This window comes from Pyrus communis, chromosome 8, assembly GCF_963583255.1.
Source record: "Pyrus communis chromosome 8, drPyrComm1.1, whole genome shotgun sequence".
Taxonomy (NCBI): domain Eukaryota; kingdom Viridiplantae; phylum Streptophyta; class Magnoliopsida; order Rosales; family Rosaceae; genus Pyrus; species Pyrus communis.
In genome coordinates, this window is record NC_084810.1 from 27,234,534 (window position 1) to 27,249,923 (window position 15,390).

At 37.0% G+C, this 15,390-nt stretch overlaps 1 protein-coding gene across 1 annotated transcript; it reads left to right on the plus strand.

Annotated features, from left to right (window-relative positions):
* The first annotated feature begins 6,769 nt into the window (after positions 1–6,769).
* On the plus strand, positions 6,770–9,247 carry LOC137742152 (beta-amyrin 28-monooxygenase-like). Its single transcript, XM_068481921.1, has 3 exons — positions 6,770–7,326; positions 8,215–8,633; positions 8,754–9,247. The coding sequence occupies exons 1-3, from the start codon at positions 6,770–6,772 to the stop codon at positions 9,245–9,247; spliced, it is 1,470 nt and encodes a 489-aa protein (XP_068338022.1).
* The last annotated feature ends 6,143 nt before the right edge of the window (positions 9,248–15,390 follow it).

Consider the following 15,390-nt stretch of genomic DNA (forward strand, 5'->3'; position numbering starts at 1 on the left):
GACCCGCAGAGCACTCAGCCACCTTTTTCTTTTATTTTCTATATTATATTTTCAGAAGAAAATTTTAAATAAAAATTATAACCAGCCAGTGCCACTCCCAAGTCTTCGCATAATCAACGATCTGGATTTTTCTCTGTTCACGATTAAATCATGCACCGCATACACACCTGATCCCAACCCCCAGTAATGAGACAGAGACACTGAGACTTGCTACTTCCCACTCCCCGGCAAAACTTTGAGAAATTGATGGGTCTGAGATCAAGTTTCTCGGAATTGAATCCTCTCCTGGAGATCAGGATCCAACTTACTCATTAACATGGGTCGTTGGATTTTGATTCAACGACTACAAACAAAGAATCCTTCTAAAAATTATAATAATTATATCAAAATCCAACAATCCATGTTAGTAGATCAAAAGGATCCTGATCTCCCGCTCATGAGAGGATCCAATTGCAAGTTTCTCTACCTTCACGGATGAAATTTAAAGCTGATGGGTTCCATTTATAGTACAAAAAAATCATCTCAAAACGAAGGATAATACTTGGATGGTAAGTTGTTAGAACACTATATTGCTGCTAATCGATCACACGGATTAACACGCATGCGCCCTCTTGTTTATAAATCCACCGACTGTTGAATTTCCATATGAATATTCTAGCAATCACAACCCAAGAGTGATCCCGAAAGAAAACCATTTACTCATTTACAAACGTTACTGTATAAATTCATGTTGGCAATGTTTCTAATCTTAGGTGCTTGTATTTCTGCTTTGAACTGAAGCATCTCGCACTTTGTACGAAGACTTTAGAAATTGCGAGATTCTTCGACTCAGAGCAGAATCAATCTAGTCAAAGAGGCACACCATCAATACTAGTACCACCTCCTTAATTAACGTCTTATCCACAATTGAATCGGTAAATAACAAGCAAACGGTGGTAGAATCATTCAAAATATACTTTTTATAAATTTTAAGCCATCTGGTGATTGTTGTTATACAGTCGGAGAAACAAACTAAGAATATGGATGTCTTGAACGTAAGAAATGTTTATCTGAGACAAACACACAACCACCATATAATCACTCGTCTTCGAGCTGTTGCATTAAATTTTTGCAGCAAGAATGCTTTTGGATCCATTTGACCTGGTGGCCTCCCGATACCTGGCAAGATATTTAACATGCTTTCAAGTACTGGGAAGAGATCATTCAAATTCATGAAATTTGGAAATTCAAACTCACCGAATCTTGGCCAAGGAAATTCTCTGTTCCCTCGAAAGTGATAGATCGCACTCTTCAGTCTGAATAACAAAACAAAATCCAGTGATATCCACCGGTCTTCCACATATTATCCTTAAGTTTGAAAGCAGAAAAATGCAAAATTGAAATGCCACGCAAGATGGAGATGAAAATTAATACATTTTCAATAATTATACGAGTGCTTAATTGGTTGATAAGCCTGAAAAAGGGAAGCTTGACCATAATAATTCTGGTAACACCGCATAATCATGGTCTTTATTCTTCAGGGTAGAAGTAGTGATGGTCAAGTAATAACAAAGGAGCCATCCTAATATGCAGCTCCTATATAATTAGTTCACCAACGATTCTTCTACTTGATTATACCAACGTTAACACCAGTGTCTAGGCAGGTTCTAACATTTTTGGCTAGACACTTTTCATCATTGCTTAATTCCATAGATGCATAACTGCTTAAAACTCGAAATAAAAAAAATTGATCATACCCATTGTGGTATACATGACCTCCGTTGGGTACGTAAAGACGAAGTACCCCACAAGGTAAGGTCATATCATCATGAAACTACATAAAAGAATAAATAAATACTATAAAGCTATACAAAGATGCTATGCGTACAAAAAAACCTTAAAAGCCAGAAGAAGAAAGTACCACAAGCACGCGATTGAGAGACAGTTTACAATAAGCAGCAAGGGGTCCTGTCTGTAGTTTAACAAAAGAGAGGAACAAGTTAAACCATGCACTGATATCTCTTCTAGTCACATTTACATAACCAGTAGCATTAATAGCTCTAAGCCTCTAACATACAAAAGTGAAGCAGTTAATGAATTGCGAATGGGTTTGAAAGTGTGCTAGAAGGAATGAAATGCACAGAACAAATACCATTTCAGTATATTCATTGAAATCCCAGGGGAAGTAATAAACATAAACAGCAAGGCTAGATAAATGAATAACCTTTGCAAATAGAAGTACAATAACATAATTCCGTCAGATGTTTAAGAAAGTATATACGGTTGAAGAGTATAACCATTATCTCGAAAGAAAAACAAGTTGTAAAAAACAAAACCCAAAGAATATGAGGCACTAATCTTTGCGGACATAATACTAGAAACAATTGCATGGTCTTCAATCCTCTTCAAGATAGCGTTGATGCCATTATATTTCAGTGGTGTAAAGGCAAATCCACAATGAGAATCAGAGAAAAATTGATCAAAAAGAATAAGCAGAGGTACTTGATTGGAAGCAACAGTAGATTGCGCTGAAAGTAAACATGGCATGATGCATAGAATCAGTACCAACTTTAATGGACATCCATTATTGAGTAGACACATTGTTATCTCAAATGATAACCATTGCAAGGCTTGTTCTCAAGGGAAGTTGGTAATTAGACCATCACAACTAAAGGTTGATGCTGAATCCCCATCATTTCTGCAAAGAATTCAAGGGGATATTTGTGGGCCTATTCAACCATCATGTGGACCATTTCAATATTTTATGGTTTTGGTTGATGCATCTACCCGATGGTCACATGTTTGTCTCTTGTCTACTCGGAATGTAACTTTTACGAGACTTCTTGCTCAGATAATTAAATTACGAGCACAGTTCTCAGATTACCCCATTAAGTCAATCCGACTTGATAACGTTGGTGAATTTACGTCTCAAACTTTTGATTATTACTATATGACATTGGGCATTGATTAAGCGGCTTCAGTTAATAGCTCGCACTCTGCTCATGAAAACAAAATTGCCAAGTTTTGCATGAGGACATGTCATCTTACATGCTGCATCATTGGTTCGATTGAGACCTATAGCCAACCACCAATACTCCTCAGTACAACTCGTGTTTGACATCAACCAAACATTTCACATTTACGAGTTTTTAGTTGTGCTGTTTATGTGCCTATTGCACCGCCGCAATGCACTAAAATGAGACCTCAACGTAAACTAGGAATTTTATGTGAGTTTTGATTCACCATCTATCATTAGATATTTGGAACCCCTGACAGGTGATATGTTTACAGCTCGTTTTGCTGATTGTCACTTTGATGAGACAGTATTCTCGTCGTTAGGGAGAGAAAAGATTGTTCCAGAAAAACAGCAAGAGCTGACATGGGTTGTACCCACCTTGTATCATTTTGATCCTCGAAGCATTCAATGTGAAAATGAAGTGAAAAAAATCATTCATCTTCAAAGTATTGCCAATCAAATGCCAGATGCATTTAATGATGCTATGAAAGTGACAAAATCACATACAGCAGTTGTAAAAGCACATGCAAGAATTGATGTCCCTGTTGGACAAAATAAAGTGGCAACGAATAATTCATCTGGTGCACGCCTGAAGCGTGGTAGACCCCTAGATTCAAAAGATTCAGCCTCTCAAAAAAGAAAGTCGAGGGCACAACTGAATCCAAATGAAATCATTCAAGAAGAGAAAATGGATGACAAATCCACAATTCATGATTATGTACTTTCAGAAAAAGAACATGTCCTTGATGAGACACATGTACCTAAAGAAACAGAGGTACATGAAAGCAAAGAAATCTCCATAAATTATGCATGTACAAAAGAAATCTCCTATGAAATTTAAACTGGAATTTCACCCAAATTCAATGAAATTCTTCAAGAATTTCAATGATATTGGATCAAAAATCACGACACCATGTCAGATTTAGTCAAAAAATTGGATGGCAAGGTCGTGATCTTGCTTCAGACGAGGTGGGTTTTCTAGGTTTGGATGCTATAGGTGTCAGGTTCCAAAGAAGCTGGATGCTCCATGTTTACTCAGGGTCACGGCTTTGAAGAAACCATATGGCGATTTCAACCAAAAAAAATTGTGTTTTTTTTTGTTTTCTTTAGATTATGAAATTCAATTATATGCATATTTAATTCAATAATATAATGCATGTACATTTATTTGATGCAATTCATGGCAAATATCGAATTCACATAATTCAACAATTATGAATATAATGCATACACAATCTATCAGGGCTGCAAAAATATCGAAATAAAAAAGTTGTTTGGGAAAAACCTGATTGTGTGATCATATGGATGAAGTGGTTTGATGCAGAAAATCTCCTCATCAAATTCCTAAGCTCAGCGGTAGGAGCGTGTTGATAACATGTTATAGCCTATTTTAACTGACAAGGGGAAGGGGGCCAGTGGTAAAGAGAGGAAGTAGAGAAAGATATGTGTTTGTAGAATTGTAGGGGAATGTATGTGTTATCCCTCATATGTACTGCCTTTATTTATAGTAATAAGGGGGAAGGAATCCTTCATCCCCAAGGAATACAAGTTGTAATAGGAAGTGATAACTAGAATCAAATCTAATCTAGGATTTACACAATCACACTTTAAAAGGAAGTTTACAACAAACTTTTTATATTTAAGTACTTTAACTTAATAGTTCAAATATTCAAATAGTATCTATAATACGCTACTATTGTGAAGAGAAAAAAAAATATTTGAACCCATTTAACTTTTTTTTTTACACCCAACTTACTTTCTACATTCATATTTTTTTTCCATTAAACTATCAATATCTCTTTAAAGTTTAAACCCAAATTTATTACCTAAACTACTCTCACAAATCTAATTCAATATGTAAATTTATCTTTACACCCATTTAGAAAATAAAAACTTAAGATCATGTCTTGCAATTCATTTAAGGCGTGAAAGGAGCAATCAAATCAATGAGGTTTACAACAATATGTGAGTGATCATCCAAAAGGTGTAACTGGTTCATTGGCTTATTTGACTAATCCATCACTCACATATTGTAGTCTCTCTCTAATGACATTTCATCCATGAATGTTCTGCAACTCATTCAATCTTAATACAAAGTAGGTTTGTGTAACTTGATACCAAATTTTCCTGTCAATGATTGATTGGACAACCTTTCCATGTTGTCCAATCTATTCTCAACCTCTCCTTGTTGTCCAATCAATGCTATTGCGAAGAAAGCTAGGATTGATCTTCGCAAGTTATGATTCTTGGTTTTATTGTTTTTCTGTTGTAAGGCATGCTTGATCACTAATCAAACTACTTTTTGTTTCTACTCTACCCAAATATTGTGTTCAATCTTGATTGAGCTTTAGTTTTCATTACTGCAGCCTACAAGTTCTTGGCTGATCTCTAATGAATGTGCGGAGCATCAAGTCTATTTCTGCAACTGCAATATAGTTATGTTGTTTTTTTTTAATCTAAAATATAACATATATCGATCAAATAATTTTTAATCATTTTCAAGAGCCACAATATTATTAGTGGGTTTATTAATAAATTTTAATTTTATTGTTATTTTCATCTTGTACTTGATAGTAATTATATAATAGGGTAAAAAAGAAAATTATATTTGAAATTTAAGTTGGGTGTAGAGTAAGATTATATGGATTCAAAATAAAATTTTCCAAGAAAAAGATGTCTAGAAGTTGACTTAATGAAACTTGAGGAGAAAAGAAAAGCAAGTTTATTATAGAAGACATTCTCTGTCATCCCTTTTTTTTTTTTTCACTCTAGTCTGGAGGTTAAGGTCAATCCTGTTAAAAAAAGATTCTAGTTCCATCCCTGCATACGTTGAGAGCTTCATACAACAACTCACAGATGGGAAAACATACTTAAAGATGCGGCAATGATGGATAGCGACGATGATAATCATAGCATGAGTTCATGTCCGTGAATGATGATATACAATGCAAGTGGATTAGGAATTGTATGATAAGAGATAAGAAAACAAAAACATAAGTTTGCCACAATATTGCATCGGTGTCTAAATTGCATTCAAAAATTGGGTCCGTCAAAGAGATGGTTGGCGCCTCATGTGATCGGATTTTTTTCTGACTGTTGGATGTGGGGGATAATGCTCATAAATACCGGAATAATCACTACCTCTGACTTCACAGGTTTTCAAATATGGAAGAGATCCCTTCCACTTAATCTACCAAACCAACAAATTCAGACATTTAAAATTTGATTCAATGGTTATAATTATTATAACTTTTAAAGAAGTCTTCTGTTTGTAGCCATTTGTTCAAATTTCAAGGGTCCGGATTTGTTGGTTTGGTGAATTGGGAGGAAGAGATCCCAAGAGAATCTCTTTCCCTCAAATCTGGATCAGATGTATAAAAAAAATTATTAGAACCAGTCAACCTTGGTGTTCTTGTAAATTAATAGTGATTTAAACACCATCGATCCCATTAATTAGTTCATTTGACTAGTTTGCATTATAGGATTTTGTTTAACAATAGCGAGTTTGCATGATGAATATGTTATGTTGAGTACTAGCTGTAACGACAGGTAGTTTGCATTATTGGATTTTGTTTAACAATATCGAGTTTGCATGATTGAATATGTTATGTTGAGTACTAGGTGTAGCGATATGTAGTCATTTCTTTGACTTTTTACTTAATAGTTTGCCTGGAAGTCCACTCGGAACAACCACCTTGATGAAAACTTTTATATCCAGAAAAGAATGAAATGAAAAACCTCATCTGATTCGCTCCCTGGCTCTGTAGTGTAACTATGGGGATGGAGCATTATAGCTTCTATCTCAACTTCTTGTTGGGCTTTATTGTTTTCGTCATATCCCTCTCTCTCTTAGCATTGGTGCTCTTTTACAGGCACAGATCGCAGTTCAAAGGAAACAACCTACCCCCGGGCAACGTGGGGTACCCTTTGATCGGAGAGAGCTACGATTTCGTGTCCGCGGGATGGAAAGGTCACCCGGAGAAGTTCTTCTTCGACCGCATCGCTAACTACTCTTCTCAAATATTCAAGACATCCCTCTTTGGGAAGCAAGCTGCCTTCTTCTACGGCGCGGCTGGCAACAAGTTCTTGTTCTCCAACGAGAACAGGCTTGTCAATGTTTGGTGGCCCGATCACGTCAACAAGATTTTCCCAACTTCCGCGGACGTTTCTGCAACGAAGGAGGCCATAAAGTTGAAAAAGCTGATTCCCAATTTCATGAAGCCTGAGGCTTTGAAACGGTACATCGGCATCATGGACGCTATTACCCAGAAGCACTTTGCAAACAGTTGGGAAAACAAGCAGCAAGTTCATGTATTCCCCCTAGCCAAGAAGTAAGTAATTCTTCTCTATCTCATAACATGCATACATATAGCTGCAGAGTACACGTCGTCTTACATACATACATACATACATACATACATACATACATACATACATACATATATATATATATATATATATATGCATGTTAATATGTTATAGGCTTTTTAGCCAAAATAGTCCATGAGATTTGCATAACTCATCAATTTGTCCCCTGAGATTTGAAATCAATAAAAATCCCTCTGAGTTTGTCCACCATCAATCATTTTGGTCATTATGTTAAATAATGACTAAATGACAAAAATACCCTCAATTTAATAAACCATTGGCAAAAATGGTTTGACAAAAGTTGAGGGTATTTTGGTCATGTTATCATTATTTAATGGAGATTTTTTAAGGAATGACCAAAATAATTGATGATAAACAAACTCAGGGACCACTTCTATTGATTTCAAATCTTAGGGACCAAAGTGAGGAGTTATACAAATATCAAGGACCATTTTGGCTAAAAAGCCTTTGTTATATCATTCAAAATATCAATCTCGTGATCAGTATTAATTTGATGAAATTTCATTTATATAGGTCCTATTAATTTTAATTGGGCGATTAGCAGGAATGATCATTTGTTTTATTATAGTCTCAAAACACACACATATAAACAACATGTCAAATAATGAAAACATATTAATCAAGAGAACTATTATTAACACTCCAAAAATCTCATTCTACACTCCTCACAAATGTATTCTTGGAGTGCCAAACGAGATTTTTGAAGTGATAATCAATTATCTCACAAATATACTTTCTAATTAATCAATTATCTTACAAACACACACATATATACAGTAAATGCTTACTATTATTGCTTTATTACTTGTGTATACATAATACTACTGCAGCTACACCTTGGCGATCGTTGCACGTTTGTTTCTTAGCCTCGAGGACCAAAAGGACATAGACAAACTGGGCCACTCTTTGTATCTGGCTAACGCCGGAGTCATATCGATGCCTATTGACTTTCCTGGGACCCCGCTTCGCAAAGCCATCAAGGCCTCCAAACTCATCAATGGGATGTTGACGGAGATAATAAAGCAGAGGAAAGCTGATTTGGCTAATGGCAAGGCTTCTCCGACGCAAGACATTTTGTCACACATGCTCATGACATGCGATGAGGATGGAACCTACATGAAGGAATTGGATATCAGTACTAAGATTATGGGGCTGTTAATTGGTGGTTATGAAGCTACTGGTGCTGTTTGCACCTTCGTTGTCAAGTTTCTTGCTGAACTCCCTCACATCTACGATGCAGTCTACAAGGGTACGTAATTGCACCAGATGCTCCATAATTTGGGCACTTGGGTTAAATGACATCCAAATTACTAAAAATAATACTTACGGTTTCATTGTTGTTGGATGCTAAATCAAATACTAATTACAGAGCAAATGGAGATTGCAAATTCGAAAGCCCCTGGAGAGTTGTTAAACTGGGATGACATTCAGAAAATGAAGTACTCATGGAATGTAGCTCAAGAAGTGATGAGATTGACACCACCAATTCAAGGATCCTTCAGGGAAGCCGCAACTGATTTTGTCTTCAATGGATACACAATTCCAAAGGGTTGGATATTATATTGGAGTTCGATCACAACGCACAAGAGTGCAGATTATTTCCAGGAACCCGATAAATTTGATCCATCGAGGTTTGAAGGAACCGGGCCAGCACCATGCACTTATGTTCCATTTGGAGGAGGGCCAATGATGTGCCCCGGCAAAGAGTATGCCCGGATGGAAATACTTGTGTTCATGCACAACCTGGTCAAGAGGTTCAAATGTGAGAGACTTCTTCCCCAAGAGAAAATTGTAATGGACCCATTGGCCATGCCTGCCAAAGGACTTCCAATCCGCCTTTTCCCTCACAATCACATTAATTGAAACCACCATAACCGTCAATTTGTTTTATTACACTGAAATATTAATTTCAATAATTTGTTTTTTTCACTTTGTACAATGATGATGATGTAATAATGTGAATGTGAACTACACATTCTAGCAAGAATATACTATATGTTGTGTTGATTTACTGCTAGATGACTATCTATCTTATCAAATAAATTTAGGTAAATTACACAAAACTACCTCAACGGTTGGTCGAATCACATTCTTATACCACATGTTTTAAACATTGCAATGTTATACCTCAACTTATGAATTTGTTGCAATGTTAGATCTCCATTAAATTTTCTGATAATTTGGCTGTTAAATGATGACGTGGCAAGAGTAGAGCCTACTTCTTTGCCAACTGGAATAAAAAATTAATTATTATTAATAATGTGGTGCATGTGTGTATGAAGTTGTGTTTAAGAATGTGGTAGGTTGGGTTGTGTAAATTTTCGGTATTTATTGGAATTTCAATGTTTTAAGCTTAAAAATTGTTCATAAAAAAAGTAAGCTAAAATTCTTTGTAATTATGCTCTCTTTTCAACTCTAGGCAGTACTAATTACGCAGATCACAACGTTTCCTAATGAGGATTATGAAAGAGGCATGGTTCTGTATATGATATGGAGTCTGCAATTCAAGTTACCATATGTTGAAAAATCGGTCTTTTGTTCAAATTTAAGGTCTCCTTGGTGTTGCTCAAACAAATAGGCTACGTCAAACCTCCAACAATAACAAAGTTTCATTTTACTAAGTGAGATTGGTTCTATAAATTTTAGAACGGCACTGCGTTCAGTTTTGTGTCACGTTTTCTATTACATTCAAGGACTCAAAAGTCATTTTATTTAAGTCTATTTTTGTGTCTTTGGATGTCTTTGTCCCACCAATGGAGTGGAGAAATTTTTTCATGTACCTGGAATATAAGTTGACTTGGAATTCTCGAAGTACAAAGTTTTGTCACCTAGCCCTTTCAATTGAAAAATTGCCACGTTATACCAGCAAACCACCCGCTTCAACCGTCGCCTTATGACTTTGTCGGCGACACCCAATACCTTCTTTCTCCTCTTCTCTCTCTCTCTCTCTCTCTCTCTCTCTCTCTCTCTCTCTCTCTCTCGTATGTCGAAATGTAACTTGAGGATAGTCAATGGCACCCTTAGATTTGTTGTTGACGGCCTCTGATTCAAGGGCTTGTGAGGTCAGCGGAATCCCCATCAATTAAATCATGTTTTTTGTTATATTAAATTATTTTTATATTTGATTGATCTAAAAAATGATAAAGCACGATTAAAATTGTAAAGATGAGATTGATGGATTTACGAGAGGAATGGTAACCGGCGCGGACGGGGAAGAAGAAGAAAGGCTGGGGGTCTTTTTACAGGTGTCAATAAGTGATTATTGGAGAACACCATGCATATGTGTGTCTATCCATTACTTTGAAAAATTCCTCAATGGAGTGGTTATCTGACCAATGAAGTTTAGACAGGTAACATTGCGACGATTGGTTATTTTTTATTTTTTGAAGCAATTGAGATTGTTAGATGTTTAAAAAAATTTGTTACATGTCAAAATTTTATTACTCAGATACGCCACGTCAATTGTGTATTGGATTGGAAACACAATAATTCATGTTAAATTATTTATGTTCATCTTAGACCATTTTTAACTCTTGGATTAAAACAAAAAAGTTTTAACTTAGAAAGTTTAGGTTTGAACTCAGAAATAATTTTGCTGCCCCAACTCTTTTGGGTTAGATTTAAATGCCTTGCCAAAGTATAGCTTTGCATTGGACCGTGTTCGTTGCAATGCCTTGCGAACCAGCAAAAGCATCAATCATCTGAAACCTCGCCTGCTTCAAACAAAAAAAGGAGAATCTGAAACTTGTTATCAAAACAACAAACATGAAAACTAAAAATCTCAAATTGTAGCCACTAAATGTATAATCCGGAATAGTACATTGTGCCTAGTTCCTTTGTACTTATCGCGGGGATTGCTCAAACCTACAAATAGCCATGGCCTTGGAGCAGCAGTGCAAAAGCAACAGCCGACTTAACCGATCAAGCATCTTCCCCCTTACCCTCGGTGCCTCCCACTACACCTCAGCCCCATAATTCATCTAAAAAAATGAACTGGAAACTCGAAGGTCTCCAACCCACCTGCCACTCGCAACTTTTCACAAACAGTTAGAATGCATTCAAAATGTAAACAGCGAGTGAACTTCCGAACGGAGTGTAAAATTACTAAAATGTTTGGAGACACAACGGAAACAAAGCCAAAGACAAGAAGCGTATTGCAGAATGCAAAGCATATACTAGTCAAGTTTGAGATTAATAACTTGCCTTGCATAACCGGTGAGAGCGTCAGAGAGAAGGTGCGGGCTTTGGCTCTGAACGTTTTGGTGCTCTGACAAGCAACCACGCCCGCGTACCGGCGGTGGTGAATTTCGCGAGACAGTCGGCGAGACTGCTAAAGTCACGATTACTGAAGGCCCAAGCGCACTGTTCTCTTACGAGTTTATATTTTTATTTTTTATTTTTTGATAAAAGGTCATTTGCCTCGCCCACTAAATTAAAAGAAAATTATTTTTCCACTATGCCCTGTATTTGTTCTTAAAATTATTTTCCAACCATTTTTATCTTCTGGCACGTTACTTTCCATTTTTAACAACCAAATTGAATCAATTTGGCCCAAAGGCCCTTAAACCAACTTCAATGGTGACTAAAAGCCAAATTACCCCCCAAAATTTCCCCCCAAATGCACTCCAACCCAAGGGGGAATTTTGAGCTAAATGCTAAACCAATGCCAAATTCCCCTTGAAATTTAGCCCAGAAATCGGGGTGGACTCTACCCAATATTTATCGGAATTTAAATTTTTTTAGATTAAAATGTTCATAAAATTAATTTACGATAGTCTACATATTTATTTTTAAAAAAAATTTAATTTAACAAAAAAAAAAAGCCTAAATTCATTCTTTAATAATCCCGAGCTAAAATTTTAAGGTAGAATGGTTGGAGTAGAAAAACTGTTTTTGGGCTAAAAGCTAAATTTTTCGGGTTAAAAAATTTGACTTTTAGCCCAACCATTGGAGATGATCTTAGAACTGAAATGGAAAAATAGGTTTGGATTCAGGGCCTTCACAGATGAGGCCCAAGGCCTTTAAAACAAATAATAAAAATATACTAAAAACAAAATAAAAATAAAAGGAGGTTGGGTTGGGCTCGACAGGAATGCCCCAAAAGCCTTAGACTTAAAAGGATTTGGGTTTGGGGTAATTGGGCTAGGTCTCAGCCCGAATGGGTTTGGGTTTTAAGGCAGACGGGTTGGGTTGACCTGTTTTAAGGCCAAGCTCTTGGCCGGTTTCTAGGTTGATTTTTCAAGGCTCATAACTTCTTCAATACTCAACGAAATTGATACCTTGCACACCGACCAACTCACCGTGGTTTGGCCAAACGAAGAGATTGATACCTTGGCCGGTTTCTTGTAGTACTCAGCAAGACGAAGAGATTGATACCTTGCACACCGGCCAACTCATCGTGGTTTGTCCAGAAATTGCCTCAAAAGGGACGATGCTTACCGAAAAATTTGGAAAAGCTACTCTGAGCTATTTTCTGCGATTCACGCATATACACCACTTAAAACAAGCTTCGATCTAACCCTAAAACATAACCCCAAGGGTTTCTAGAAGCTTACCAACGTCGGAAAAATACGAAACACGACGGAGAAGATGATGAACAGTACCGGCCAAAAGGAAGAGAAGGGTTTGCGGTGTTCTTTCTTTGATCCTTAGTTTGCACGGGTGATGGTGATGATGTTTTGTTGTTGTGGTGATTGATGATGAGGGAGATGAGGGTGTGCAAGGAGGGAGAACACGGGTGAGAGGGAGAGAGGGTGAGAGAAATGAGAGTTGTGAGAAAGGGAGAGAGAACTGAGAGAGGAGAGAGACGAGAGGCTCGGGGGACAAAAAAATCAGGGGGTGGGCCCCTTGGGCACACCATTTAAGGCCCAAAATCCATTTTTAAAAGGAAAAATATCCCCAAACTTAGTGAAAATACAAAAATACATTTTTTGTTCCGTAAATCCCGGGTCGGATTGTTACATCCCTTGAATTAAGGACACAAGACTGCTGATGTAAACAGCCAACCTACTTACACTCAGCTTCCAATAAAAATTCACTTTTTGCTTCTCTTCATATGGAAATGGAAATGGAAATGGACATGGAAATGGAAATGGAAATGGACATGGACATGGACATGGACATGGACATGGATATGGTGAGGAGGAATCATAGGAGATTGGGGCAGTGCTGCATGAACAATGCAAGGCTGATGGAGCTACCCACCGAAATCCTTGACCACATCCATTTGAGGCTACCCATAAGCTGTTTTTTTTTGCCTCAGATGTGTCTCTAAGACATCAAAGAACATAGTCGACTGCCTTTGCTTTGTTACACTACACATGCGACGTTTACTTTTGGCGCAATCTACTGTTGCTTCCGAACAAGGACCTTTGCTTATGCTTCTTGATCAATTTTCCTATGACTCTCATTGTAGATTTGCATTTACACCACTACAATATAATGGCATCAACGCGGCCTTGAAGAGGATCGAAGACCATGCAATTGTTTCTGATATTAGGTCAAGGATTAGTGCTTCATATTGTTTGGGTTTTGTTTTCTATAACTTGTTTTTCTTTCTAGATCATGATTATATTTTTCAACCGTACAAAAAGAATGATAGAAGTCCATGTTTCTTATTCAATCCTCTAAAGGGAGAAGTTCTTCCGCTCCCAACCATTGATATCCAAATTCCATACAGTTTGTATGGAACGTACAAGGAATGGTTTGGTATGGGATTTGATGATGTAACCAGCACTTACAAGATTGTTCATGTTTCTGGAGATGAAGATTCGACAAGATATAAACTTATGGCCCAAATTTATGTACTGGGCACAGGCTCGTGGCGAGAGATACCCTCAGTCCCTCCGTGTAATTTAAGCAACAACCATGCATTTGCACATGGAGACCAGCATCGGTTGCTTTTCTTACCTGATCAATCAAGTTGTAGTAATAGAAGAGTACTCAGTATATGTTCTTTTGATTTTAAGAAAGAGGAGTTTTACTCGACTATTCCCCTTCCCAAGCTCATGCAAAGTAAGTATATTCCGCAATATCTGGTCTTTTTGTGTCTTCACTTGCTTAATCTTAAAGGATCTTTGGCCATCATGGACACTTCATCAGATGACTATATTGAGATATAGGTGTTGAAGAACTATGATACAAAAGAGTGGAGGCTAGAGTACAAGATAGATACTGCAACTGTCAGAGGCGAGCTTATTAACTTGACATGTTGTGAGTGGGAGCATGGCATATTCTTCACTTCACAAGATATTACAGAAAGTCATAAGATTACAGTCTTTGTGGATTTAAGATCTGGCTCCATGAATAATGTAAAGTTATTTCCACCCAGGCGCTTCAGGATTACAAGCATCTTAAGCTATACAGGGACGTTAATGTCCCTTAAAGATTATGGGAATTTGGTGGAACCTGAACCTACTACACGAAGCATCAGTGTCTAGAATATTATGATTGACCGGCATTGCTTGATACAGCCGCAAGGTCAGGACAACAGGGTGGAGGAATGGGCGTGGGGTGTTGAGAATCAATGTCAACCCAAAACAATAAGTAATCCACAACCCAATCTAAAGCCCAAGTCCATATCTAGTTTGATGATGTAATTGCTTACAATTGTAAAGTTAGGTAAGGTTGTGTGGAAGACAACATAATTAGGTGCAATTAATGTGTTTTGTGTGGTAGTAAATAAACTTAGTTTAATTAAGTGTGTGGTGTAGCTTTCATTTGGTTTGCTATAAATACCCAAGTCCCCAAACATTGTATATCATCCAAGGAAAAACAAAGCGTAGAGCTAAATAAGAAAAGCTTTGCTAATTAGTTTGTTTTGTGAGCTTTCTTTAAGAGTGTGCTCTATTTTCTTCTTCTTGGGATCATTAGAGTTATCTTGGATACTCTTCTTATTCAACAATTGGTATCAGAGCCAAGTCGGTCAGGGATCGTTCTTGGTAGAGCATTGGTTGTAAAGTCTCTTGAAATTCCGAGTATGCTCTGTGGTTGCAGTTTTGACTGAT

Coding starts and splice junctions, on each gene's coding strand:
- LOC137742152 (XM_068481921.1), top strand. CDS start 6,770: ATGGGGATGGAGCATTATAGCTTCTATCTCAACTTCTTGTTGGGCTTT. Junction 7,327..8,214: donor GTATTCCCCCTAGCCAAGAA/GTAAGTAATTCT, acceptor ATACTACTGCAG/CTACACCTTGGCGATCGTTG. Junction 8,634..8,753: donor CTACGATGCAGTCTACAAGG/GTACGTAATTGC, acceptor TACTAATTACAG/AGCAAATGGAGATTGCAAAT.